The 26635-nt window shown below is 38.3% G+C and overlaps 1 protein-coding gene across 1 annotated transcript; it reads right to left on the reverse strand.

Annotated features, from left to right (window-relative positions):
• Positions 1-1761: 1761 nt before the first annotated feature.
• LOC131258396 (jasmonate-induced oxygenase 2-like) lies at positions 1762-26060 on the reverse strand. Its single transcript, XM_058259710.1, has 4 exons — positions 25795-26060; positions 4087-4331; positions 2370-2697; positions 1762-2123 (listed from the first exon to the last, which is right to left on the reverse strand). The coding sequence occupies exons 1-4, from the start codon at positions 26026-26028 to the stop codon at positions 1875-1877; spliced, it is 1056 nt and encodes a 351-aa protein (XP_058115693.1). The 5' UTR covers positions 26029-26060; the 3' UTR covers positions 1762-1874.
• Positions 26061-26635: the final 575 nt, after the last annotated feature.

A 26635-nucleotide genomic window follows, 5' to 3' on the forward strand; every position in this document is an offset into this window, starting at 1 on the left:
AGCATGAGTACATGTATTGTATTAGCTCAAGAGTTCAATGCTAAATACAAGGAAAATACTAATAAACATCAACACCAAAATTTGTTTGAGTATCATGAGCAAAGTCCATTAAGTAACTCGAGGACGAATTTTTCCCAAGTGGAAGGGTTTGATGTTGGACGTGGCATAAATACATTCTTAACATGGTTTGACCAAAAGAAGGTGAATCATAAATTGGCCATAGCTTTTGATCTGGGTATCGTTACGAGATGCACAACCTATCAATCTTTATTGTAACGGGCCATTCGAGGTGAATTAACCCACAAAGTGAGAGGCATTTGTTCGTTTTTCTAGAAAACACGCCCTTTCAGCTCAAAAATGAAAATTTAAGAAAAAATTTACTATTTTTAGTAATTCCGATTTTTGTAATATTTTCTTCTTTTTTAAAAATAATTTTTAATCATGCTAAGACTCTTCTAACAAAATTAATCATGTTAAGACTCTTCTTTTATTAAGATTTTTATTTTTAGAAATTAAGTTTTAGAAAATTTTTACAAGAATTGGGATTTTTATTATAGTTGGAATTTTGATATTTTTTATACTTACGAATTTTTGTTTAGTTTTTTTTTTTCCTTTATTAATGGTGTAATGGGGACATACAGAAGAGACAATTATCAATCAATTAATTTTTGAATTTCTTAGAATTTATTTCTATTTTTCCTAGCGGATTTGAGGAATCTCTGTAAGGAGTCTAGAGAAACTCCGTGGATTTGGAGTAATTATCCCCTGAGGAAGACTTCTCGACATCATCACGTCCATCCATGCCTCAGGCGGCCACATGGAATTTGATGATATTAAGTCATTTTATGACAAAGATGCCTATGAAGTGTTTGATGAAATTATCAAATCAAATGAAGGTGGAGTGCAGAAGATAATATAAGATTTAATGATGACAAACCAACTTATGAAAAATGTCCTTGTAAAATGCTCGATGAAATGATTAGACCAAATGAAGGTAAAAGTATTGCTATTTGCAAAGTTTTGGCCATTCCTCAAGCATCCAGAGACCATTGGATATGTGTTTTGAGTGAAAAAAAGGTATATGTCAACCTCAAAAAATATTTATTCATGACTGACAATGTAGTCCTTTTGAGATATATTGTCTCATTTCAAGGTATCAAAGTAGATAAAGAGAAACTCAAAGCAAGTATTGGGTGACCAACTCCAAAATCAGTTATGAAAGTATGATACTTCCATGACCTAATAACCTTCTATTGACAGTCTATGAGTACATGGCAAGATGCCTATACTAAATATCTCATTTAGTGGAAGAACAGGCCTTGATATATATGAAGATATTTGGATCAATGATGAGGAATTATGAAATCTTGACAAAAGAATGTGAAAAAGTTTATCAAGCCAAACTTAAGGATGCATTCTTTTATGGGCAGGAAACTGATGTAGCCCTTGGTACACCAACACCAAGAAGAAGTATATTATACTCAAGGTTTTCCCTTATATATGTAATAGTCTTTTCACGAGAGATGATATTCGAGAGTTATTTTTTTTACAAACTTTGTATTTGTGAGTGGAGTGATTCCTTTCTTTTTGGGTGAATGATTCCCCAATCATTAAGGCGAATGAGCCCCCAAGATATCCTTTGTTGGGTGAGTGATTCCCCAACCCCTTGTGTGAGTACTGAATCCCTAAGCTATTTCATTTTTTTATTTTCATTTGGCTTATGTACTCTTGGAACAAATTATAGCAACAAAGTTTTTCTTTCATTTTCTTTATTATATTTCTTTCGGAGCTACATCACCATCCTGTCTCACAAGTCATAGCTGAAACAACACCTCTTTAAACAAATGCATTACACCATATTAATTTGAAAGTTCTCAAACTTTGGCCAAATCGATTGATCTCTTTCCTTGCATAAAATTTTGGTAGAAGACTTCAAGATATTCTTTAACCTTTAACTTCTTGTACAATCTTGGTTGCCCCTTGTCCTCATTTATCAATTGGTCTGCAGGCTCGATCTCTTTCTCCCCATCAGCTATTAAAAACATGGCCAAAGAGATCCTCTCCTTCTCTGAGTTTGTCACCACTCGATGCACTGGGCTCTTGAAAATTCCATTGCTCATTATCTGCAAACAAAAACCATGAAAAAGAATCCCATCACTGATTATTTTCTTCTTAAATTAAGATTGAGAAAATGCAAACATAGTTGCATCATTGGCTAGGATGTTATTTTGTAGAGATATAGAAAATATGATCACTGTCTGATCATGATGAACCTTCAATCAGAGAATGGGGCCCACCAAACAGACTCATCCTCAACCATCAGTGAATGATATAGTGATCATTATTACACAAAAAAAAAAAGAGAGTACCTCCATTTGGTCGCCCGCGTTGATGATCAGAGCATAGGGAATGGCATGAACGTTGACCCACTGGCCATCTTTGAGGACCTCAAGACCATCCACCAATTTATCCGGCAAAAGAATGGTGATTCTGCTTCCATCCGAATGGGATTTGATACCAAGAACAAGATCAGGCCGCGAACAACGGGGGTAGTAGTTAAACCTCGCGAATGTTGTAGCCTTGTCCCCGATCTGCTTTATGAAGTAGTCCTCTTCTAAATCCAACAACTTCGCCATGGCTTTAAGGGTTACCTCAATCACCACCTTTATCTTCTTAGTATATTCATTCAAGATTTCCCTAAAACATTTCTTTCGTTTGGTAAATGAAAGTAAAATGCATCAATCATCAAAAGAATGGGCAAGGTCACCCTTAATAGGTCTACAAAGAGATGGCCAAAAACAAAGAAAGAGAATCAAGTGTACTGCAAAACCAATCTCTTGGGTGCCAATAGCTAGGTTCTTGTCAAGTATTATCATTGTCTAATCAAAGATCGAATGTTAAGAAGAAGGTGGGTCGCTGTCATTGAATTGTTGCTGAGCGCATTTTGTGTATAAGTACAAATCACTTGGGATATAGCTTACCAAACTTGTATTCTAATGCATGGAACTTGCAATAAGGGTTGAGAGAATAATCTCTTCTCTGACTTCATTGAAGAGAGAAAAAGGTTATGTATATACATATACAATTATCACAGTGGCTAAACCACTCTTGATGCAGTAGTAGAGTATGATCATCCATGCGCTTTGTACACGGCCATTGCATGTGTCATGCTTATAACTTAGTCTGAACCATCGAAATCAGAGGCAGCCACAAGAGAGAGGTTATGAGATTTGTACCGTGAAAGGATTTGCAACCATATGGAAGTCTACATTCCAAATTCGACCAAAAAAAAAAAATCTCAATTAATCAATCTAATTTTGAAGCCATGTTCGATTGATAATGGTCCAATGATTTCGATAGTTTGAATTGAGGGAGTGCCATGTCTACAATGACTGTGTGCATGTGAATAGATTATCATACTTTGCGGGCATGGTTCATTGCCAAGGAATGATCTCATTGTATACAAATGAAGCGTGCCTGATTGCCACACATCGGCAAGGCCCTCCAAATGAAGACGCATGAGTGGACATGATGAATGGGTCCTTTTGGAGTGCACTCACCATGAAATCTCTGATGTGTGCCCATTCTTCATCATTCCCACCTAAATCAAACTTAATAAAACATTACTTATTGTGAAATGATAAGAGGAATTTAACGAGAGACTAAAGAGGCAGTCCATAGCACAAGCGCTAGATTCAGATGCTTGTGCAAGATCCATATCACTCGTAAGGTGAGGCCCACCATGAACATGTCCTGATCCAAAAAAATCAAACCGGTCCACACACGTACAATAAATATAGATTGTTGATCATCCTTTTCCAACTGTCCAAATTTCTCATAAATCTGCACACAACTTGATAAGTGGACTGGCCTGACTTTTGGGCTAGTGCATTTCCATGGGATCTCCACCCGTTGAACAACTCCAATCTAATACATGTGTACCAAGTTAGAACATGACAAAAATTGCCTCATCGATCTATCCTTGCATTCATCGCCTTAACATTTCTTCGAAATCTTTCAACAATAGGATTCTAATTCTCATTAAAATCTCCATTGATTTTCCCAGGCTAAAAGTAAGAAAAGTACCGGAGAGAGCTTGGATTTTCAGGCCAACAGGACAAATCCCTCTCATCTTCTGGTAGAACCAGTAAGTAAAGTTGGTCATTCCAGTCAATGGCTTGGCCTTCCAAAACAATTTCATCAGTCCCATTTCCTTCAGTCCAAACTGCTTTTGAGTATTTTTTTCTCTCCTCTGTTGGAAGATGAAAGAATTCTCTGGCTATTTTACCCACATCATCGATTAAAGAACTTGGAATTCCATGACCAATTGCCTGAAAGCACAAAACCTAATTCATTATTTTGTAGGAGCCTATGAGAAAATGTTTGAAACTTACAAAAATAAAAAATTATATATTTCATCAAATCTTGTTTAATAAATGGTACCTACCCCTTAAACCATAGATGGTGTACTTTGCGAATGTATTTGGAGCATGGTACCTACCCCTTAAACCATAATGGTGCACTTTGGCAATGTATTCAAAACATAGCCATGGAACGATCGTCTATTGGAAAATTATAACCATTCAATCCATCACCAGTGCTGGAAGAAGGGTTTATAGATTGAATGGTTAGAAATGGGTAACAAAGGTAAATTTTGACCATTGGAACATCCATCCATGAACATTAGCCCGCAATCATTAAGAGTTGGTGCCATTTCACTGGTGGTCAATGTTGACATAGGGATTTACAAGAGGTGGTTTTCGGCCTTAATCATTATCTCATATTTGGCTCTTTTTTTCTCATAAAGGCATTCCCATCTTCTTGATAAAGCCTTTTTTGTCCCATGGTTAAAAATGCACCCCAATAATTAACAATTAGCCTTTAACAAGTCCTTAATTGCTACTAAAAACCCTACAGAGGAACTCAATCCAGGCCTTCACTCTAAAGTGAGCGACTTTGGTTAGTGATCACTGGCCTTAATTATCTCTCACTTTTAGTACATTGACTATTTTTATAATGTATGCCCTTTTATTCCAACAAATTATAACTTTTGCTTCATTAATGCTTTGTTTATCGCTCATTGTTATTGTCTATATATGGAATAGATATGTTTGTGATGGATTTGTTGAGAGACTTCATCGAGGTTCTGTATCCCTAGTGAATGAAGTAAGATAAGTTTAACGTGAAACGCACTACATAAATCAATCTATAGATGGAAACATGCATCTTGCAGCTGAAATCACACATTCGTTTAGGCCATCAAAAGCTTCAATTTCATTTAAAATCCAGAGGAACCATGTATATATTTCAAGGTGAGTGGGAATAAGATTGTGTTTCTCATTATGGATGATATTTATGTAGGCCATCAAAAGTTTCAATTTCATTTAAAATATAGAGGAACCTTGTATATATTTCAAGGTGAGTGAGAATAAAATTGTGTTTCTCATTATGGATGATATCTTGATGATAAGTAATGACTTGAGATGCTTACCTCTACAAAAGTTTGACATGCCAAATAGTTTGATATTAAATGCCTAGAGAAGCTAATTATGTATTAGGCATACAAATCTTAGAAATTTATTTCGTACTTGATTTCCAAAGAGGAGAATGCCTTGAATGGCGTTGACTTATCCAGAAAATAAACTCCTAAAATTGATGAAGAAAAGGATAAGATGCAGAGGATTTCACATGCTCATACAGTTGGTGAATTGATGTATGTTATGAAATGCATTCAACCTAGCATATGTCATGTCATAAGTATTATCAACAGTATCAAAGTGATCTTGGTTAGGAACATTGGACAATTATAAACACTTATGAAATATCTAGACATAACTCATAATTATGTTTTGGTTTTTATTAGTAGAGACTTGTCATTTACTAGTTATATCAATGCCTCTTTCCAAATAGAGATGGCTATTAATCCACCTATTGTTATATTTTTTTAATGTTGGGAGGTGGAAAAGTGTCTTAGAGGATTGTAGAGAAAAAGTGTATTGCTAACTCTACCATGTAAGTAGAATATGTTGCAGCTACAGAGGCAACAAATGCGATATTTTGGCTTAGGAAGTTCCTTACAAAACTGTATATTGTTCCCTACATGAAGAGGTCTATTATAATTTACTATGATAATACTACTGTTATAATTCAAAAAAAGGGACTTAAAAACCATGAGGGAATAAATAATATTTTGAGTAATTATCATCTTATATAAGAGTATTTGAATGATCAAGAGATCTTTGAGAATATTGGCACTCATGACAATCTAGATGTCCATTTACGAATGGACTCTTAAACAAGACTTTTTTAAAACACATTGATGTAATGGGAATTATAGTTGTATCATACTTGACTTAAAGTACAGGTGAGAGATTATTGGAATGTATGTTCTTTTAATGAAATAAATTATATATGTTTTCTTCATTAATGTTTTGTTTATTGCTCATGTTATTGTGTAAACATGCAATGGATATGATTGAGATGGATTCATTGAGAGACTTCATGAGGATTCTATATCCTTAGGGAATGTAGTACAAGTTTAATGTGAAATATATTATGACTAGCTTATTTAGTTTTTCATAGGCTTAAAATATTGTCATAGTTAGTGGATAAGTTTGGATAACTTAATCCATGTTAACATCATCCCCTTGTATGATCCTTATCTTGAGCTGCTAAAAAATAAATTGTCCAAACTAGCAGAGTCAAGGGTGTGCTCGAACGAAGCTCGTCCGGTGAGTTCATTCAAGCATTTTTAACCTACCTCGATCGACCGAGGGCCAGGCTCGATTACTTAAGCCTAGCCGTTAGAGATCCGTTAGGGCCTTTTGTTCTAAATATTGTATTCAGATCTTTGGTTATTTCATGAATTTTGGCATTTTAGAGACCTTTGTGTATCCCAAGCTCTACCATACCTCATAGGTTCTATTTCAATGAGATTCATTTTCTCTTCCTAGTAATTCTTCACTCTAATAACCATTTCAAATTCTTCTACAAAAAATAAATAAATCATGATTTCAAGCATTCTCTAGAGTTTAAATAACGATTATATTAGCAAATCCTAGTGTCTATCAACCTCTAGAGTGTCCATTAAGGAGAATCCCTTATGAGTTTAACTTTCATTAGTTGTAGAAAATTTTAACTAACCTCATCACCTTATTCACCTCAATGGAGCATTTCATGTAAGTTTTTAAAAAAAAATTCTTAGAACTGAAGCATTGACAAAGCAATTGCATCAACGATTGAGGGAGTAAAATAGGAGCTAATTGAAGTATGTGAGAGCATCGATCAAGTAACCCAAGAAGGTACTACAAAAGGGACTTAATCAAGCAAGTGTTGTCAATTGTAAGAGTCCTTACACTCCTTCCTTGTGTAGGATTGAGTGTGGAGTTTGTAACCTAAACTTAGGGTGGATTTTTGTGTAGGATTGTATTGCTACTGACATGGGTAAGTATGTGTGTAAGTCCTTATATAGGTCACCGACATAGGTGTGTATGTGGGTAAGTCTTTGTGTAGGTCGTTGATATGGGTGTGTACTTAGTAAGTCTTTGTATAGGTCACCAATACAGGTGAGTACATAGGTAAGTTCTTATATAGGCCTCCGGTGGGAGTGTACACTTATAAAAGTTAAAGGTGAATCTAATTTAAAACATTCGATAATGAAATTCGGTACACTTAGGGAGAGTGCGTTAGCTAGGAGTGTAGTAGGGAAACCAAACCATTATATGTGCTTGTGTTTGGGATTATCTTTTGAGCACATTTTTAATTATGCTTATGTAATTGTTTAAGTGAATTATATGTATGCATGATTAGATGAATGTTACGAGTTGAAAAATAGCACATCCCATACACACACATGTATACTATCATTTATAAGCTCATTGTTTTATTAGCATATGTATTGTAGCCTATGTGATTGGATCCATTAATGGCTTGAAGCCTTGGTGTTAAATTACCTTTCTTAGTTTAACTGACATATTAGTTTAAGCAATTAATTTTTAATTAGTAAATTTTTATTTAGTCCTAATCACCCCCTCTACGATATGACCATTCATTCCTTAGGTCCACCAAGCATTCATGTATAGTCTTGGCATCTCGCCATACAATTTCAATGCATATGAAGAAGTAGACTTGATTTGATTTCTCTCGCTTTCACCATGCACAAACGCCTTTAACTCAATCCAAGGCCTTGACTCCATGGTAGGTGACTTGGCAGATGATCACTGACCTTAATCATCTCCAACATTTAGCTCCATTTTCTCATGCAGTGTCTCAATTATCGTCCATTAATCCTTAATTCTCATCCTAACTGTCAGGGATTTAATTCAATCAATGATAATTTGGATTAGTAGTTAATTAATTTTTCCTTATTAATTGATGGTTTTGATTGATCAATATATTTGTGGGCTAACCTTATGAATTACAAAATTTATAGCATAAAATTATTGAAAATGCTTGATTCGGAAATACCACTAGATAAAGAGGTCGGATCCTCTCCAAACGCTTGCAGGATAAGCTTATTGTACAAGTGGTTCCATGTGGCTCATCATGGCTCGTGCATGATATCTAATCCGTCCATCAAGTGTGTCCATCGATGTTTTCCTTAGTATCCAAAAATCAATCCAAACCAAATCTCAGGTAGGCCACCCCACAAGGGAAAACACCCCACCCTTCTTTACTCTTTAGATGGGCGTTTTCATCATTTTGAAAAATAAAAAATAAAAATACTCTCGATATCCACTTCTGGCCAGAAAAATACTCTTTCACGGAAAGTTCCTTCAATGCTAAGCTAGTTTGTGGCCCACCTTGATGTTTATGAGAAATCCACCCCGTCCACTCATTTTTCAATATCAATATAGGACATGGGAGCCAAATACAGGTAGATCCAAAACTCAAGTGGGCCGCACAATAGAAAATGATGAAATTAAATGTCCACCATTGAAACATTTGTAGGGCCACAAAAGATTTGGATCAGGCTAATATATATATGTTTTCAATTCATCTTAGTGAGAATGACCTCACGAATGGTATGGATTTCATATAAACATCACAGTGGACCTAGGGAGGTTTCGACTGTAGACATTTCCCTACCACTGTTTCCTGTTGTGCGGCCCACTTAAGTTTTGAATCTGCCTAAATTTCCCAAAATGATCAAGAAAAACGGACGGACATGGTAGATTTCTCAAACATCCTGGTGTAGCATATAGTACCGGAAACTCCGTGGGAAAGGCTTTTGCAGGAAATCCGTCATCACTCATGTGATGGGAAGAGGACTTAGTGTTACCCGGATAACACCTCATTGGGTGTAACCCTCCCATTGTGGGGCCTACCTTAATCAAAATTTTATTTTGAATTCGGATCCTCTCTTACCATAAGTTGAGGCTTTCTGTTTTCCTATTCTGTGATTGGTCTCAGTCAACGGCTACAATCAAGGAATTCATCTTACCACGAGCAGAGAATTTTCTGTTTCCTGCTGATTAGTACAATTCAACGCAACAAACAAGGAATTCTTGCGCTGGCAAGCGGAGGATTAGACTATACTCTTTTATATATCTATGTGGTCCGTCTATTTTTCTATATAATTTTATGGTATAATCCAAAACCTAACGAGATTCAAACCTCATGTGGACCATAACACTGGAAACAGCGGTGAGTGACCATTAAAAGCTGTGTCGGCCACAAAAGTTTTGGATCCAGCCGATATTTATATATTCCCTTCATTTAGGTATGATTAAATTTATCAATGGTTTGGATGGAAAGAAACATTACTTTGGACATTACTGTGGGCCCTGGTAAATTTTTAATGGTGGTTTGTCAGTCACCACTCTTTCCTTTGGTGTGGTTCACCTGAGGTTTGGATCTGGTTAATTTTTGGGAAGCCGTCCTAAGCTGGTTTGAAAAGGGTAAGGGTAACACCAACTAAAGTATTGCCTAGGTAAGACCTGGTGCGCTCTCCATGCATGGGACATGACTAGGAAAGCAATTTGTGGGCCCACAATGATTTATGTATTTTATCCGCTCCGTCCATCCATTTTAGTAGATAATTTTAGATCCTGAACCCAAAAATGAATCATATCCAAACCTCAATTGGACCACACCATAGGAAACAGTGTGAATTGAAAGTATACTCTTGAAAAAGTTTTGGGGCCACAGAAGATTTGGATCGAGCTGATATTTTTGTTTTCCCTTCTTCCGTATCTAATTGATCTTATGAACAGGTTGGATGACAAATAAACATCACTGTGGACCCTTAGGAGGTTTCAATGGTGGAAATCATTATTCCCACTGTTTCCTGTGGTGTGGTCCACTTGAACTTTGGATATGCTTCAATTTTGAGCTCAACCACTAAAACGAGCTAGAAAAAAACGCATGGATGGCATGGATAAACCACATACATTCACCGTGGGCCTAACAGAGTTTTCACAGTATGATGAAAGTGTATTGAGTTAACTCAGTATGCACCAACGATTTCGTGACTAGGGGTGCAGTTCGGGTGGATCACTAATTGTGAGGCCCACTGTGATGACTTCCATCCACACTAATTTTTGAGAGCACGTCCTAAAATTAGCAGGAGAAATGAATGGACAGTATAGATATACAACACATCATAAAGGTGGGCCCATGGTAAGGGTAACACCTAATTGGCTCCTCTACTCTTGGACGTGGATATTCCATTACTGTTGTTTTCCTTTGGTGTGGTCTACCTGAGATTTAGATGTATCTCATTTTTTGGATCAAATCCTAAAATGATCTGGAAAAATGGACAGACGGTATGGATAAAACATATAAATCATGGTGGAGCCCATAAGCACTGGCCACTAATCGGGCTCAGGTGGGTCAACCGGGGTGAAGTCGCCTTAACTGGGTTAGATTAATCTCAAAATTAGTATGTAGCTTCTTACCAAAATTAGTATGGAGCTTCTTACCCCCATGTTAGGTGTCCTAGAGAAAATTCAGCAGATGAGTCTCGTTTGAGGCACCGAAACTGATTTCACCCGAATCACCCTCACATAGACTCAAGTTGGGTTCAGTGGTCCTAACTATGTCAGAATTGAGCCAAAATTGGTGTCAAGGCTCTAGGTCCATGTCCGACGAGACAAATAAATGTCAGCCAGAACGAGGATCATTTGAGGCACCAAAACAGAGCTGACCCGATTTGGGTATGAGTGGGATTAAGTGGAGTCAAGTTGGGTTCAATAGCGCTAACTAGGTCGAAATCAGCTTGAAATTGGTGTCGAGCCCCCTAATCTCATGTCTGACATATCAAAAAAAAAAGGAAGCCCGGACGGGGTTCATTCCAGCCGCGGAAATGGAGTTGACCTGATTTGAGCTCCAGTGGGATCAAGTTGGGTTCAGTGGCCTCAAATGGGCTAAAATTTCTCTAGCATGTTGGACATTGACCTAGAAGGACCAACACCAGTTTTGAGCCAATTAAGGCCACTGAACTCAACTTGAGTCCACTTGACCACACCCAAACTCGGATCAGGTCAACTCTATTTCCTCAGCTCAAACGAGCCCCGTTTGGGCCAAAATTTCTTTGGTATACTGGACATGAAACTAGCAGACTCCGGACAAAATTTGAGCCAATTCTGTCTTAGTTAAGGCCACTAAACGCTACTTGATTCCACTTGACCCCACTCGAGCCCAAATCAAGTCAACCCCGTTTTGGCAACTCAAATGAGCCCCGTTCATGCCAAAATTTCTCTGGAATGTTATAAATGGACCTAAAAAGCTCGACAACAGTTTCGGGCCGATTCTGACCTAGTTAAGGTCACTGAACTCGACTACACCAAAGCCTGATTGGGTGTACCCCATTTCGGTGCGTCAAATGATCCTAGTTCCTACTAAAATTTCCCAGGCATGTCAGACATGAACCTAAGAGGGTCTACACCAGTTTTGAGCCAATTCCAAGCTAGTTAAGGCCACTAAACCCAACTTGATCCCACCTGATCCCACTAAATCCTAAATCGGGTCTACCCTATTTCAGCGCCTCAAATGAGCCCTGTTAGGGTAGAAATTTTTTGAGAATGTCGAACATGGTCCGAGAAGGCTCAACACCAGTTTTGAGCCAAATCAAGCCCACTTAAGGGTAATAAACCCAACTTGACTCCACTTAACCATACCCAACCTAATCAGGTCTACTTTATTTTGGTGTGTCAAACAAGCCCCATTCGGGCTGAATTTTCTCAAGCATCTCAGACATGGACCTAGGAGGTTCGACATCAATTTCGTGCCAATTCCGAGTCAGTTAAACTACTAAACCTAACTTGACCCCACTAGCGCCTAAATCAGGACTATTCCATTTTTGTGTCTCAAATAAGCCCCGTTCGAGCCGAAATTTATTTAGAATTTCAGACATGTTTTAAGGAGGCTTGATACCAGTTTCAAACAAGTTCTAACCCAATTAAGGCTAATAAACCCAACTTGACCCCACTCAAGCTTGAATCATGCCTAGTCTGTTTCATCGTGTCAAACAAGCCCTGTTTGGGCTGAAATTTCTTGAGAATGCAAGACATGGTCCTATGAGGCTTGACACTAATGTCATGTCGAGTCTAACCTAGTTAAGGCCATTGTTCAAAATATTAGTATCACGTTATGTATAGCACCTTTGAGATGCGGATACATATCAGTTATCGCATGGGATATATTGGTTGCATCGCGTAATGTTTCGTTGTTGTTTGAACATGGGGACACATTGGGAAATCGGTCGAATTTTTCAATGAAAGTTAAATGATTGTTAAAAAGACATCAAATACACACTTATAAATCAAAACATTACAACAAAATAAGTGCAAATAATAGGTTTTCTTTGTATAGGGTCATAATCTATGCTTTAACTTAATTGAGACAAGTATATTCATATAATTTATAAATGAAAGAAGATGTATGGAAACACAAGCAATACATTCAAAATCAAAAGAAGAATCACTAGATTAGTTTATATGCATGTTTGATTTTATATTTTAACACAAAGATTACAACTGATTTGCGATAAATTGAAAATTTTTTCAAATTTTCAATTTTTTGCAACTCGGCCCATCTCCTCCAAATCTCAAAATCAAAGCTCACAATCTATAATTTTCATGCAAAACATGAAAAATCATGCATTTGTAACAATTTGACACGACTTTTAACATGATTTATGGAAGAAAAAAAAAAGAATCGAAAATACTCATCGGATCGAACATGTGGGATATAACCCACTACTTGTGCATTTCGTATCACACAAGTCAAATACAAGATATATCAGGGGATATATTGGTTGATATCATCGACACTTAAAATATTGGTTAAGGCCACTGAATGCAGCTTGATCCCTCTTGATCACACCTAAGCCCAAATCTTGTAGACTCCAGTTTGGCATCTCAATCAACTCTTGTTCGGATCAAAATTTATTTGGCGTGTCGGACATGGACTTAGGAGGATCAACACTGATTTTGAGTTAATTCTGACCCAGTTAAGGCCATTAAACCTAACTTGACCGCAGTTGATCGCAGTTGACCCCACCTGAGTCTAAATAAAGTCAAATCTGTTTCAACACCTCAAATAAGCCCCCGTTCGGGTTGAAATATATCTGCCATGTTGGACATGGAGCTAGGAGGCTCAACGCTATTTCCGAGTTGATTCCAAACCAGTTAAGGCCATTGAACCCAACTTAACATTACTAGAGACTGAATTGGGTCAATTCTATATCAGTGCCTTAAACGAGCCCCATTCAATCAAAATTTATCTAGAATATTAGGCATGGCCTAAGGAGGCTTGACACTATTTTTGATATGATTTCGAGCTAGTTAAGCCCACTAAACCTAACTCGACCCCTCAAAAGCCCGAATTGGGTCTACTTTTAGTGCACTGATTTGTGTACTTTATCTACCAATCACATGAGTCCATATGTCATGAAGTCGGTTGAGATCTTAGAAGCTGAAGATTGAAGACACAAGAAGACATGAGCATTAAGAAGCAACAAACAAGTATACGAGGTGCCTTAGTAACCTTAACATTGACCCAAAACAATCCTTTAATCTGTAGATGATCCTAATCTTGATAGGTAAACCTTATTGATCATTCCTTAGCCTTAGAAACATAATTAGAATGTGATAAATAAGGCTATAAGATGTCCTAAGCCACTATGAAATTGTATGCTAAAAAAAAAAGTTTTCGAGTATATCTCATCGACAGGTTGTCGATAGGTTTCTATAGGATCGAAGTCCCACTCAATAACATCGAGTAGGTAGTGCAAAAACTATCCAGTAATATTTCAGTTGGAATCCTATATTTCTCAATCACATCGAGGGCCTCCTCGATCTGATCGATAAAGCCATTACACCGGTCGTTTTATATCCATTGGAAAATTATTTCTTATAAAATGGCATTAAGTTTTTGGAAATTTTGGTGCAATAGAAGCATATGATATTCTCCACTCATATTTCACATTCATATCCCCTAAATCCATGAAATTTAGGTTATCTTACTTGTGATTCATCACTTGAAAGAGGATTCCAACCTCGATGAAAAAGTTGATCTTGATCTCAACCTTGTTCCATATATTAGACTTGATATCATAGTAAAATCCTTATATAAATCCTTTAAAGCATCAATGTAGGTAAATTTAATAAAAATTACAATATTCCCATGTATTGTAAGAGATTCACCCAACCTCCCATCACCTTGGTAACCTTAATGGAGAATTACATGCAAGGTGTCTGATCTTAGAGCTAAAACACTAGCAAGCATTAACATCAACAATCGAGGGGTAATTTAAAGAGTTGATTTAAGCACGGGAGAGCTTTGAAGAAGTGACCCAAGAATGACGCATCAACGAGAATTAATTTGACAAGTGTCATGTATGAGTTCATACTCTCTTTCCTTATATATGATTGAGGACAAGAGTTTGTAACCCAAACTTGATAAGCTCTTGTGTAGGACTTAGGCTCTTATGTAGGGTAGAATTCACAGGACATGGGTGCGTATATGTTAGTTTGTGGGAGCCTTCAACGAGAGTAAACGTATATCCTTAGACTAGGATTGAGTTATTGGTTAGCCGATAGAAAACCAACTAAAGTATCTTCTGGGAGCCTCCAATGGGAGTAAACGTAGGTCCTTAAACTAGGACTGAGGTTATTGGTTAGTCGATAGAAAACCAACTAAAGTCTCTTCCAGTAGCTTTCGGAGAGAGTGTACGCTAGGTTCTTATATAGGTCCTTAGTCCTTGTGTAGGATTATAAAGTTTAGAGTTGAACCTCATTTAAAACCTCAATAGTAAATATCGGTACACTCAAGGAGAGTGCATCAATCGGGAGTGGAATAGGGAAAACGAATGACTATACATGCTTGTGTATGTGATTATGAATTGCATATATTCTTATTCATTCTTATGTGATTGATTAGTTAAATTTCATGGTTGCTTGAATTGAATTGTATGCTAGGCATTAACTTGTAATGCACACACTAGCTCATTATTATGTTTATAAACTAGTTGCTTGGTTGGCATATCTATTCTAGTTTATGTAATTGGACCCTCTATTAGTTTGGAAGTATTAGAGTTAATTGTCTTAGTTTAAATTAGTATATTAGTTTAAGAAAATGGGTGTTAAATGACATAAATTTTATTTAGTCCTAATCACTACCCTCTATGTTATAGCCATTTATTCCTTAGCTCCTCCACGCTTTCGTGTGTTGTTGTAGGCTATTCCACACAAATTTACCACTCCATTATGGCACCTCAAATGAGCCTTGTTCGCGTTAAAATTTCTTTGAAAAGCCTAACTTAGGGCTAAGAAGTTCCATACCAATATCGAGGTCAATCTGACCCAGTTTAAGCCACTCCATGGTAGTTGACCCCACTCGAGCCCAAATCAGTAGATTGTCATTTCGACACCTCAATGGGGCCCTAACATAATGTATTTCTTTTATCCACTCCATTAATATATTATTTTACAATTATTTTAGGGCATCAACTCAAAAAAAGAGGCATATCCAAATGTTAGGTGGACCATACCACAATACCACAGGAAATAATGGGGTTGCACCTAATCTCCACCCTATTTGAGACATGACTTTTTCATACAACCAAAATTTTGGTGGACCCTACTCTCCTGATACTTATTGCAAATTAGACCATTTGCCATTTTTTAAAATCTCATTTTAGGGAGTGGGCCTAAAAACCAGGCTGACTTAATGCAAAGGTCGATCTCATGATAGGAAAAGGTAGGGTTGAAAGTTGGGTGGGTTCAACTCGACCGACCCGACATTATGTTAGCCTCGGGCAAAATGTATCGGGTCCGGTCTCAGGCTTGCGCTATACAAACACCAACCCGATAAAATTTGGGTCGGGCTAGGGTTGCCCGACTCAACCTGAACCTGATCGATACATAAGTTACTTATAAATTATAATTGAGTGTGGATCGTTTGTGTTGAAGGCATAAAAAATTCTAGTGCCATTGGGTCTCATTGGTCCACATCATTTCCGATGACTCGAGCTAACAAGATAGGCCAAATTTCTCTCTTCTAAATAAATTGCATGCTACACAACATGACTTTTAAAGGAGTAGTTGTCCTATATTTTAGCTTATTTGTTTAGAAAAAATGTGGTTTTTTACAATAAATAACTATATATATAATTAATAAAGTCATAAATACAAAAAAAACAAGATATATATTGAAATATAATAAACAAATTTAATAATGAAAATATTAGCATGTATCCACCTGACCAACCCGACCGAGCTCGCTTAGGTTGGGCTTGGGTTGAGAATTCCCAACCCAAGGTTGAGTTGGGTTGGGTTAGGGTTGAGGTATAGGAACCTTGGGTTGGGCTATGATTGAGCACCAACCTGACTTAACCTGCCCGACTTTCAGCCTTAGGAAAAGGTAGGTTTGTGGTTTACCACTATTGAAATGAGGCTGCAGCGAACTCAAGTTTTGGCCCTTAAAATATCCCCATTTGGGCTACAAAAAAAAATAATAATAATAATTGACATGTCGGACATGGTCCTACGAGGGTTGAAACTAGTTTTGAACCAAATAAGAGAAAGATAAGGCCATTGAACCCTAATTGACCCCGCTTGACACCACCTGAGATAAAATTAGGTCTACTATGTTTTAGAGGCTCAAATGAGCCTCGCTCTAGCTGAAATTTGGATGACACCTCCAATGTGGTCCTACGAGGCTTGACGCCCATTTTGAGTCGAATCCAATCCAATCAAGGCAACTGAACCCTATCAACCCCACTTGAACCAACCAAAGCTATAATTGGGTCTACTTCATTTCAGTGCCTCAAATGAGCCCCATTTGGGCTAATATTTTACTGACATGTCATATGTGGTCCTATGAGGCTCAATACTAGTTTCAACCCAATTTCAAGCTAGTTAAGGCTATTGAACCCTATTTGACCCTGCTTGACCTTACCCAAGCTAGAATCGGGTCTACTCTGTTTTAGTGTGTTTAATGAGACATGTTTCAACCTAAAATTTACTGACACATCGGACCTAATCTTTGGAGGCTTGACACTAGTTTCAACGCCTCAAATGAGCCAATTTTGACTTGAAATTTTGATCACACATCGAATCTAGTCCTAAGAAGTGAGCCACCAGTTTCAAACCCTATCCAAGGAATTAAGGCCACTGAACCCTAGTTGATCTCGCTTGGCCTTACTTGAGTTGAAATCGGGTCTACTACGTTTTAGCACCTCAAACGATGCTTGTTTAGGCTTAAATTTCACTGAGACATCAGATGTGCCAGTTTCGAGCAAAATCAGAGCCATTTAAAGCCACTAAACTCGAGTTGAACTGTGTGACCCCACTTGATTTGGAATCAAGTCTCCTCTGTTTGGTTGCCTCAAACGAGCCCCTTTTGGACAAAAAAAAAAAAAATCACTGATACGTTGCACATAATCCTAAGAGGCTCGAAACTAGTTTCAAATGGAATCCCATCTAATTAAGGCCATTGAACCCTAGTTAACCCACTGATCCCATTGAAGCTAGAATTAGGCCTACTATGTTTACCCCCATTTGGCCTAAATTTTCATTAATACGTTGGAGGTGGTTCTTTAAAGGTCAAGACTAATTTAGATCAGAATCTAAGTCAGTTTTGTAAGTGTTATGGTTTCCTGCTCCTTTGGTTGTCAAATTTTGTGGTGCCGAAAACACTATCTGTGTCTTGTGTAGCATGTTAATTTATATGATCAAGACACTGTATTACAATGCTTCAAGTTAAGAAAGAACGGTAATCTACTTCAAGAAATGCAAGGTCAAGTACTTTGTCCACTCCTGTAAGCTTCAATGTTTAGAGTTTTTAAAGCTACATCGAAAAGGAGAGTGCTTGTTCAAGACACAAGATAATGTTCAACTCAAGATAAAGTACAACTCAAGAATGACAAATCCAAGCTTTAGAAGATCTCAAGTTCAAGCTACATCATGTAGAGATCTCAAGCTTCATAATCTTCAAAGGCCAACCATTATCTGAAAAAATGAAGTTTCAATGTTCATACTTCAAGTCCCAGGTATGAAAGACCTTAGATTAACCTTAGGGTAGGTCATTTTGTATATATAATTCAAATTGAATCACTTTATATGAATTTAGATTGTTCTAAGACTAGTCTTGAACTCTGTTCAACTAATCCTAGCACTACCTCGACCAGTCCAAGAAATTCCAAGACTAGTCCTAAGTTTGTTGTAATTTTGTAAAATTTTTTGTTCGTCCACGACCAGTCCTGGACTCTACTTGACTAGTCATGTGAACAGTGCATGACTCGTCATACGACCAGTCTAAGATCTACGACTTAAACTACAACGACTAAACCTGGTGCCTCACGACCAGTTGTAGGATGGTCACGACCAGTCGTGGAGGTATCACGACCGGTCATGAACAGCCTATGACCAGTCATGGAATGATTTTATTCAATTGGCTCAATGTTCAAAAATCTGTTTGACCTACGACCAGTCGTAGTGTCCTCAGGACCAGTCGAAGGTGCGATTTCTGCATCTATAAATAAAGCACGAATTTGAGAGTTTGATATCGAATTAAAAGTAAAATCAAGGCATCACTCTGAGATAAGTTTGTGCTCTTTTTTAAGCTACATTGTGCATATTTTATATTCTCTTTTGTTAGCTTTGTCGATTTGATTTTGTTTCTATTTTCCAATCTAATTTGAAAGGGGAATTATTGTATTCATTCTTCTTGGAATCAAAATCAAATAGAGCTAGCCCAACTGGTTTAATTTAAAATCAATTAGAACCTAGAACCATTTCTTAAGTGAGTATTGGACATTGAACTTCTATTTTCGAACTTCTACTCTGACTTGGTTCTTCCGGGCTGCAACAAAAGGAGAAATCCAGGTATTTTACATTATTGTAAATTTCCTTCTTTTGGTTTTATTTGAGATTAAGCCAGAAAAATCTCAATCTGTTAGTTATCTAAGGAGAGCCAGAAAATTCAGAAGTGGGGGTTTTTGAATTGTGTAAGCCCATTTAAAAGACAATTGTGAAGGTTTTGAGTGAACCTGAGAAAAATCTAATTTTCATAGTGAACGGTAATATCCCCTGTGTGAGGATATTAGGAGTGGAGTAGCAAGCTGTGTGGCTATTGTTTAATAGTTGGTGTACATACAGGCAAACCACTATAATTCTTTGTGCCTTGTGATTTGAATGTTTATGTTATTTTCATTTCTTTTATCATTCAAAATTGTGGGATGTATGTGCGGATGTGAATGTTGTAATATTTACATTTCAAGCATTGTGGGGAATGCTGTAATAGTTTAGAATTTATTTCTTGCTATTTCCTTTATTTCCTTTCAATTTGAGTTTTTGATATTCAAATTGTTCTAATAAGGTTGTCTTGCCATAAACTCTTGGTTTTTATGGTGCAAGGTTGTCCTTAGAACAACATTGGTATCAATCTCTCTATTTGAGGTTGCTTTACATTTCCATATTATAATTTGTTTAAAGTGCTATCTTTCCTTTATTCATTTAAATTCCGCTGTTAAAGTTTTAATTTGGCATAGTCCTATTCAACCCCCCTTTAGGACTCATAGCTAGGGCTTTTCAAGTTTAACGCCACCCATGACCTCACCTGAGGTAGAATCAGGTTTCATATGTTTCGACACCTCAAATGAGCCCCAATCGGGGTAAAAATTCACTCACACGTCGGAGGTGGTTCTATGAGGCCCAACATCAGCTTTGATCCAAATCCGATGTAGTTAAGGCCGATTCAACACCAACCTCAATCCAAATCTGAGGCAGTTAAGGCCACTAAACCCTAGTTGACCCTAGTTGACCCCACCCAATCTAGAATTGGGTCTACTTCGTTTCTTTACCTCAAACAAGCCCTGTTTCGACTAAAAATTTGCTCACATGTTGGACATGATCCTATAAGGCTTGACACTGGTTTCAAGCTGAATTCAAGCTAGTTAAGGCCACTAAACCCTAGTTGACCCTATTGACCTCACTTGAGCCAGAATTTGGTCTGCTATGTTCTGACTCCTCCAACGAGCCAACTTCGGCCTAAAAATTTACTGACACATTGGATGTGGTCCTAAGAGTTGAGCCACCAATTTTGAGTCTAATTAGAGCTAGTTAAGGTCATTGAAACCTACTTGACCCCGCATGACTCCACCTAAAAAAGAATAGGGTCTAATCTGTTTCGGTGCCTCAAACGAACATCGTTTGGGCCGAAATTTTACTAACATGTTGAAGGTGGTATTATGAGTCTTGACAAAAGTTTCAATATATATCCAAGTCGATTAAGGCCACTGAACCTTAGTTGACCCCACCTGGGTTATAATAGGGTTTATCTATTTTGTGCCTCAAATGACACCTGTTGAGGTTGGAATTTCACTGACACGCTCGAGGTTATTCCATGAGTCTCGACAATATTTTTTATCCAAATCCAAGTCAGTTAAGGTCACTAAGCTCTAGTTGGCCTTACTTGACCTTACCCAGGTGGAAATCGAGTCTTCTTCATTTCAACCCTTTAAATGAGACCCATTTGGGCCTTAAAATTCGCTGACAACTCGGATGTGGTCCTAAGAGACTCAACACCAGTTTCGAACCTAGTTAAGGCCATTAAGGCCATTGAACCCTAGTTAACCTTACTTGACCCCACCTGTGTTAGAATGGGGTCGACTCCGTTTCGGCACCTTAAATAAGCCCCATGCATGCAAAAAATTTACTAACACGTAGAACATGATCCTTGCAGGCTTGACATTAGTTACGAGCTGAATCAAAGTTAATTAAGATCACTGAACTTTAGTTGACCCACCAGAGCAAGATTCGGGTGTACTCTGTTTCAGTGTTATGTGGGCTCCACACTGATGTATCTATATTATCCATGTCGTGCATTTATTTTTTCAAAGCATTTATTTTTTCCATGATACAAATAATGAGGTATATTTGAATTTCATGTGCTCCACACCACAAGAAATAGTGGTAATCAAACTCTAATTTGGTTGTTTAATCACTGTTGTTTTCTTATGGTGTGATCAAGATAAGAATTGGATCTGCCTCAAATTTGGGCTCAAACCTACATTGATATGAGAAAGTAGATGGATGGAGTGGATAAAACATATACGTCATGATTGAACCCATAGAGACGCACAAATCTTAATTGTCCATTGTTTGCTCCCTAAACACACCATTAAATATGGGCATCGAGTCGAGTCGGGCCGAGTTAGGGCTGACTCGACCTGATCCTATTTTGAAATAGGCCTGACCCGAACTCAACTCGACTCGGTACCGAGCCCAGCATCTCTGAACTAGTCCGAGTCTGGGTTTGACATGGACTAATTCGGACCGAGTCCGATCCAGTCAAAAGTACAGAGTCAGTTCAAGTTGGCATTGATTTAGGTTGAGAGATGAGGGAGGGAGTGGAGAGGAGAGGAGAGGAGAGAGAGAGAGAGAGAGAGAGAGAGAGAGAGAGAGAGAGAGAGAGGAGGGTGGTGATGGTTTTTTATTGTATATATACTTGAATCCGAGTCGAGTCGATTTCAGATCGACTTGGGTCGGGGTGGGTTCAGAGTTGGCGTATAGGGTTAAAGATACTTATAAATTATGAGTTTTTATTATATGTATACCTAAATTCGAGTTGAGTCGGTTTCGGATTGAGTTGGGTCTAACCAGATCAAGTTTTGGGTCGAGTCAGGTCGAGTTCACTGGGTAACTAAAATTCAACTCAGTTTGAATTCGGATTGGGCAAAGCCTACTTGGTTCAGACAGAAACACCCATTCGGCTTGGGCTAAGTCCCATTTGAACGAGTTCTACGAGTCTGAGTAGTCGAGTGCCCAACTCTCCACACCATCGTGGGCATTTATTAGGGAGTTCATTCGGTGAGACCACCTACTAAAACAATGTAGTGTGTATCTTACGGAAGCAGATTGGCTGGTGTACCACACACCAGCTATATAGTTGCTGTAGGTACATGCCGTGCGAAGACGAGCGCTGACGCTCCTCGAGCTCCAAGTTGCACGAACGGTTCAAAGGAGATCAAGGTTACATGGCCCCACAATAATGTATTTATTATATTCACACCGTTGGTACATCTTTCGAGATCATTTTAGAGCATTATCCAAAAAAAATGATTCATATCCAAAGATCAACTAGACCACACCACAAATAGCAGTGGAGATAATGATTTTTACTGTTAAAAAATTCATAGGGCCCACCATAACATTTATTTTCCATCTAATCTGTTCATAAGGTCACAGACCTGAATGAAGAGTAAAAAAATTTTCATATTGATCCAAAACTTTTCAATGGTCGACGTCAATCCCCCACTGGCTTTTGCAGTGTGGTCTACTTGATCGTTAGATATGTCTTATTTTTGGTCTCAAGCCTTAATACTAGCTCGAAAAATGGATGGGCGGTTTGAATATACCTCATGATAGGCACACATAACTTGCTGAACAGCTGGTGTGTGCACCAGCCAATCCGCTGTTACCGTTAGAGCCCACATTGATGTATGTATAATGGATCTATGCAGTCTAATCATTTTTCTATATCATTTTAGGACATTGTCCCAAAAATGAAACAGATACATTTATCAGGTGGACCATAACATAGGAGACAGTGGTGATTGACCGTTAATGGGCAAAAAAAGTTCTGGATAAAGTTGTTTTTTCTCTTTTAGCTTTATCAAGGGATGTATGACATTATCAATAGATTGGATGGCACATAAACACTAAGTAAACATTTCCATGAGCCGTTAGAAGTTTTTAAGGGTACAACGCTTAATCTCTACCGATTCCTAGAATATGGTCCACCTAATATTTGGGTCTTATTAATTATTTTCCAAATCCACTAAAATGATCTGGAAAAATAGATGGACGGGGTGGATACGGAAGACATACATCAAGGCGGAACCCATGGTAAGGGGCAGGACATTCTTGGGTTCGGCAGGAGATGCACTTAACCCGCTCCTGTCCTGCGGCGCTCAAGGAGAGAGCACTTGTACGTGGGAAGATAGCTACGGCTCACCATTTTTTATCTTCATAATCCATTCCATTCTTTGAAATTTAATAGTAATATTGTGAAATGCATTTGAGGTGGATCAAAAGATCAATTGGACCAAACTAGCCAGATTACTTTTAATGATCCACAAATTACACGCGGTTAAAATTTCGTACGACCCACCCACCAATCAGATTCGCGAAATTTTTAGGTCCTAATTGTAAAGGAAGATGATAAAACGGATGGACGGTGTCGATCACTCAAATTAAAGAAGGTGGCCCCATTTCAAACTTCAAAGTGGAATAGAGATTCTAGGGGTATGCCTGTGATTTGATAACTTAACAAGGGTGTTTTACTGTCTGAATATTTACAGTGAAAAGAGGTACCCTTCTGTATTTTAATGTAGACCTTCAAACGTTTGTATTGGATCCGAGCTTCATGAAAAAAAAAAAAAAAATGAAAAAAATTACACTTCTTATTATTTTATGCCTATGCTTAATAAATAACATTTCAATGATATTGTTATTAGTTTGGTTAGAAGAACTATCATTTGGCTCTTGGGAAACCAAAAACTTGGGAAATGTATTCCACTTATGACCGGCTAAATATGTGTTTGGGGCCTGGGAAAGGCTGGGAAATGAATTCCCATGGAGTCTAATTTCTAAAATTTGCTCTTGATTTCCAACTTTAAAATGGTTTGTGAACTTTTGATAAATAGTTCCCATTCAGATTTGTAAAGAAAATGATAGATTCTGTCGCATAATTATTATAGTTCTTATTTTTTATATTTCTCAAGCACGAAATTCAATATAACATCTATGAAATGAATTATGAATTTTCACTTGTAAATAAAATATACCATGGAAGAATGAAATAAATTAAAATTCATTTTTCACAATACCTTGGAAAATAATTACTAAATAACTATTTCGAATTGATTTCTTTTCTTACGAATTCCCCTTATCCAACTCATTTGACGCCCAGACAAATGTGGCTAATAACATGCCTGGAATGGTCCAGATTTGGTTGGGGCAATGCTATACCCAAGCCCAACCCCGAAAACATGTCTGGTCCCAGTCTACCCGGCCCTACCCAACCTGGCCTGAAAATTAATACATCCTACTCCTAATTCATCCATTGGTGAAGAGGACACACAAGTATAGGTTTAGTGTGGAGCCTTTATGTGTCAGGCTAAAATGACTTGAACCCAAGTCTGGCCCAAAAATTAATAGGCCTAACCCACATACAAGCCAATAGGTCCAAGCCCGAGTCTAAACCAGGGCTGGGTCACCCACCAGGCATAAGTAGAGTTGTACATGAGTCGAACCGAGTTGAGCTTGGCACAACTCGACTCGGCTCGGCCACTAGCTAAACTCAGCTTGAACTTGGCACGGCTCGGTACTCGATCTTGACTGGCCAGCTCAGCTCGGTTTGGTCAGCAGCTCGAGCTAGTTCAAGCCGAGTTCGAACTTGTGTGGCATTTTCTAAGACACATGGAGTGCACCTTCAGTTTCTCATGGTACGTAAAACAGTAGCAGGTTTATATGTATTTCATTAAACACTAAGTAGGCAGCATCAAAATCAAGATGTAAGGGTATTTGTTTCATATCCATACCTTCCTCACCACCCGCAGACACTTCATTGAGTCATTTTGTTAAACGCTTGGTGAGCAACATCAATATCAAAACAACCGAGTCACCGAACTGGTTCGATCCGAGTTCGATTCGAGTCGAGGTTAGATCCAAGTTGATTCGAGATCGAACAAGCTCGAACTTAGCTCAAAATTTTTTTGAGGTAGCTTGAAAAATCAGGTTGACTCGGCTCAAACTCAGTTTCAAACACAGTCGATTTGAGCCAGTTAACCGAGCTAACTCGGTTCGTGTACGGCTCTAGGCATAAGGTTCGGATCCCTAGAGGTACATCCGAACCTTGCACAAGATTGCACCTGCACTAAGATGACATACTAAAAAACCAGGCTTCTGATCATTGGACGCGGTTTGGCTAGTGACCCCAACACCAGCCAGCTAGCTGGTGTAAAAGCTCTGTGGGCCCCACCATGATGTATCTGTTTTGTCCAGGCCGTTCATCCATTTTGCCTGCTCATTTCAGGGATTGAGCCCAAAATTGATTTTAGGACGCCTATGATAACCGTAAACGGTTCAACTTCAACAAGACCTGCCCATCATCTAAACTCAATGCGTGCGCATGTGTTCTGTACCGGATGAGCAGATCAAAGAGTGGGCCACGTTACGCACCGGCCAGATGCTCCACACACTGCCAGGTTGGCCACGTGTGCTGCGTGTGGGGCCAGCAAAGCACATGAGATGAAAAGAAGAGAGTTTCGTGTGTGTGTTTTACCTGAAACAAGCCCCACGAATGGAGAGCAGATCTAAGCTTGTCCATCTCACTCGTTTGTGAATCACCATCTGAGGAGAAAAGCAGCTCAAGATCTACAACTGGGATGGGAGAAGCAAGAGAAGAAACATTCGTTGGTCTGTCATCTTCTTTCGCGATGTATGGAAGAGGTGGATCTTGTCCATCCCTGGCAAGCTCTTGGACAAACATATTCCCTACGACACCGTAAGAAGCCATGACCGTTGAATCAAAGAAATAAAGGATAAGGGATAGTTATTACCATCTTAATTAGAAAAGCACCTAAGAAACATGGCTCGCTACCCGAGACTATTGTTGACTTCAATGAGATTGGGTGTGAGTTTCTTATCATTTATGAAAGAAATATAGCGTCCCACTTTGAATTGGGCCATCCTAGTAGAGATCCGTTAGATGAGAATTTCGTACAACTAGCTGAGTGAGTGGCCCACCATGGCGACGCAGATTAGGTGGTGTTGTGAGTGGCCCACCATGGGGACGCGGATTAGGTGTTGTTGCCAACACTACCCTAGCGTGGGTGTGTTGATGTGTGATGTGTTGGGTATATCTGCGCTGTCCATCTGTTTTTCCAGCTGCTCATTTCGGGGGCATGAACCCAAAAATTTTAACGAAGCAGGTCCCAAGCTTAAGTGCGCTGCACCGCAGGAAATAGTGAGAATAGTGATGTGATGTAGAGCTGGTCCCACACAGTTTCATGGCCAAGATGTATCAGAAAAGTTCCGGTTGACAGAAGTGATCCGGACCGTCGGACCTTAGATTGGGTGTATCTCACAATCCGAAATGAGTTATTAGGCATAAAATATATGAT

This window comes from Magnolia sinica, chromosome 10 (genome assembly GCF_029962835.1).
Source record: "Magnolia sinica isolate HGM2019 chromosome 10, MsV1, whole genome shotgun sequence".
NCBI classification, from domain to species: Eukaryota; Viridiplantae; Streptophyta; class Magnoliopsida; order Magnoliales; family Magnoliaceae; genus Magnolia; species Magnolia sinica.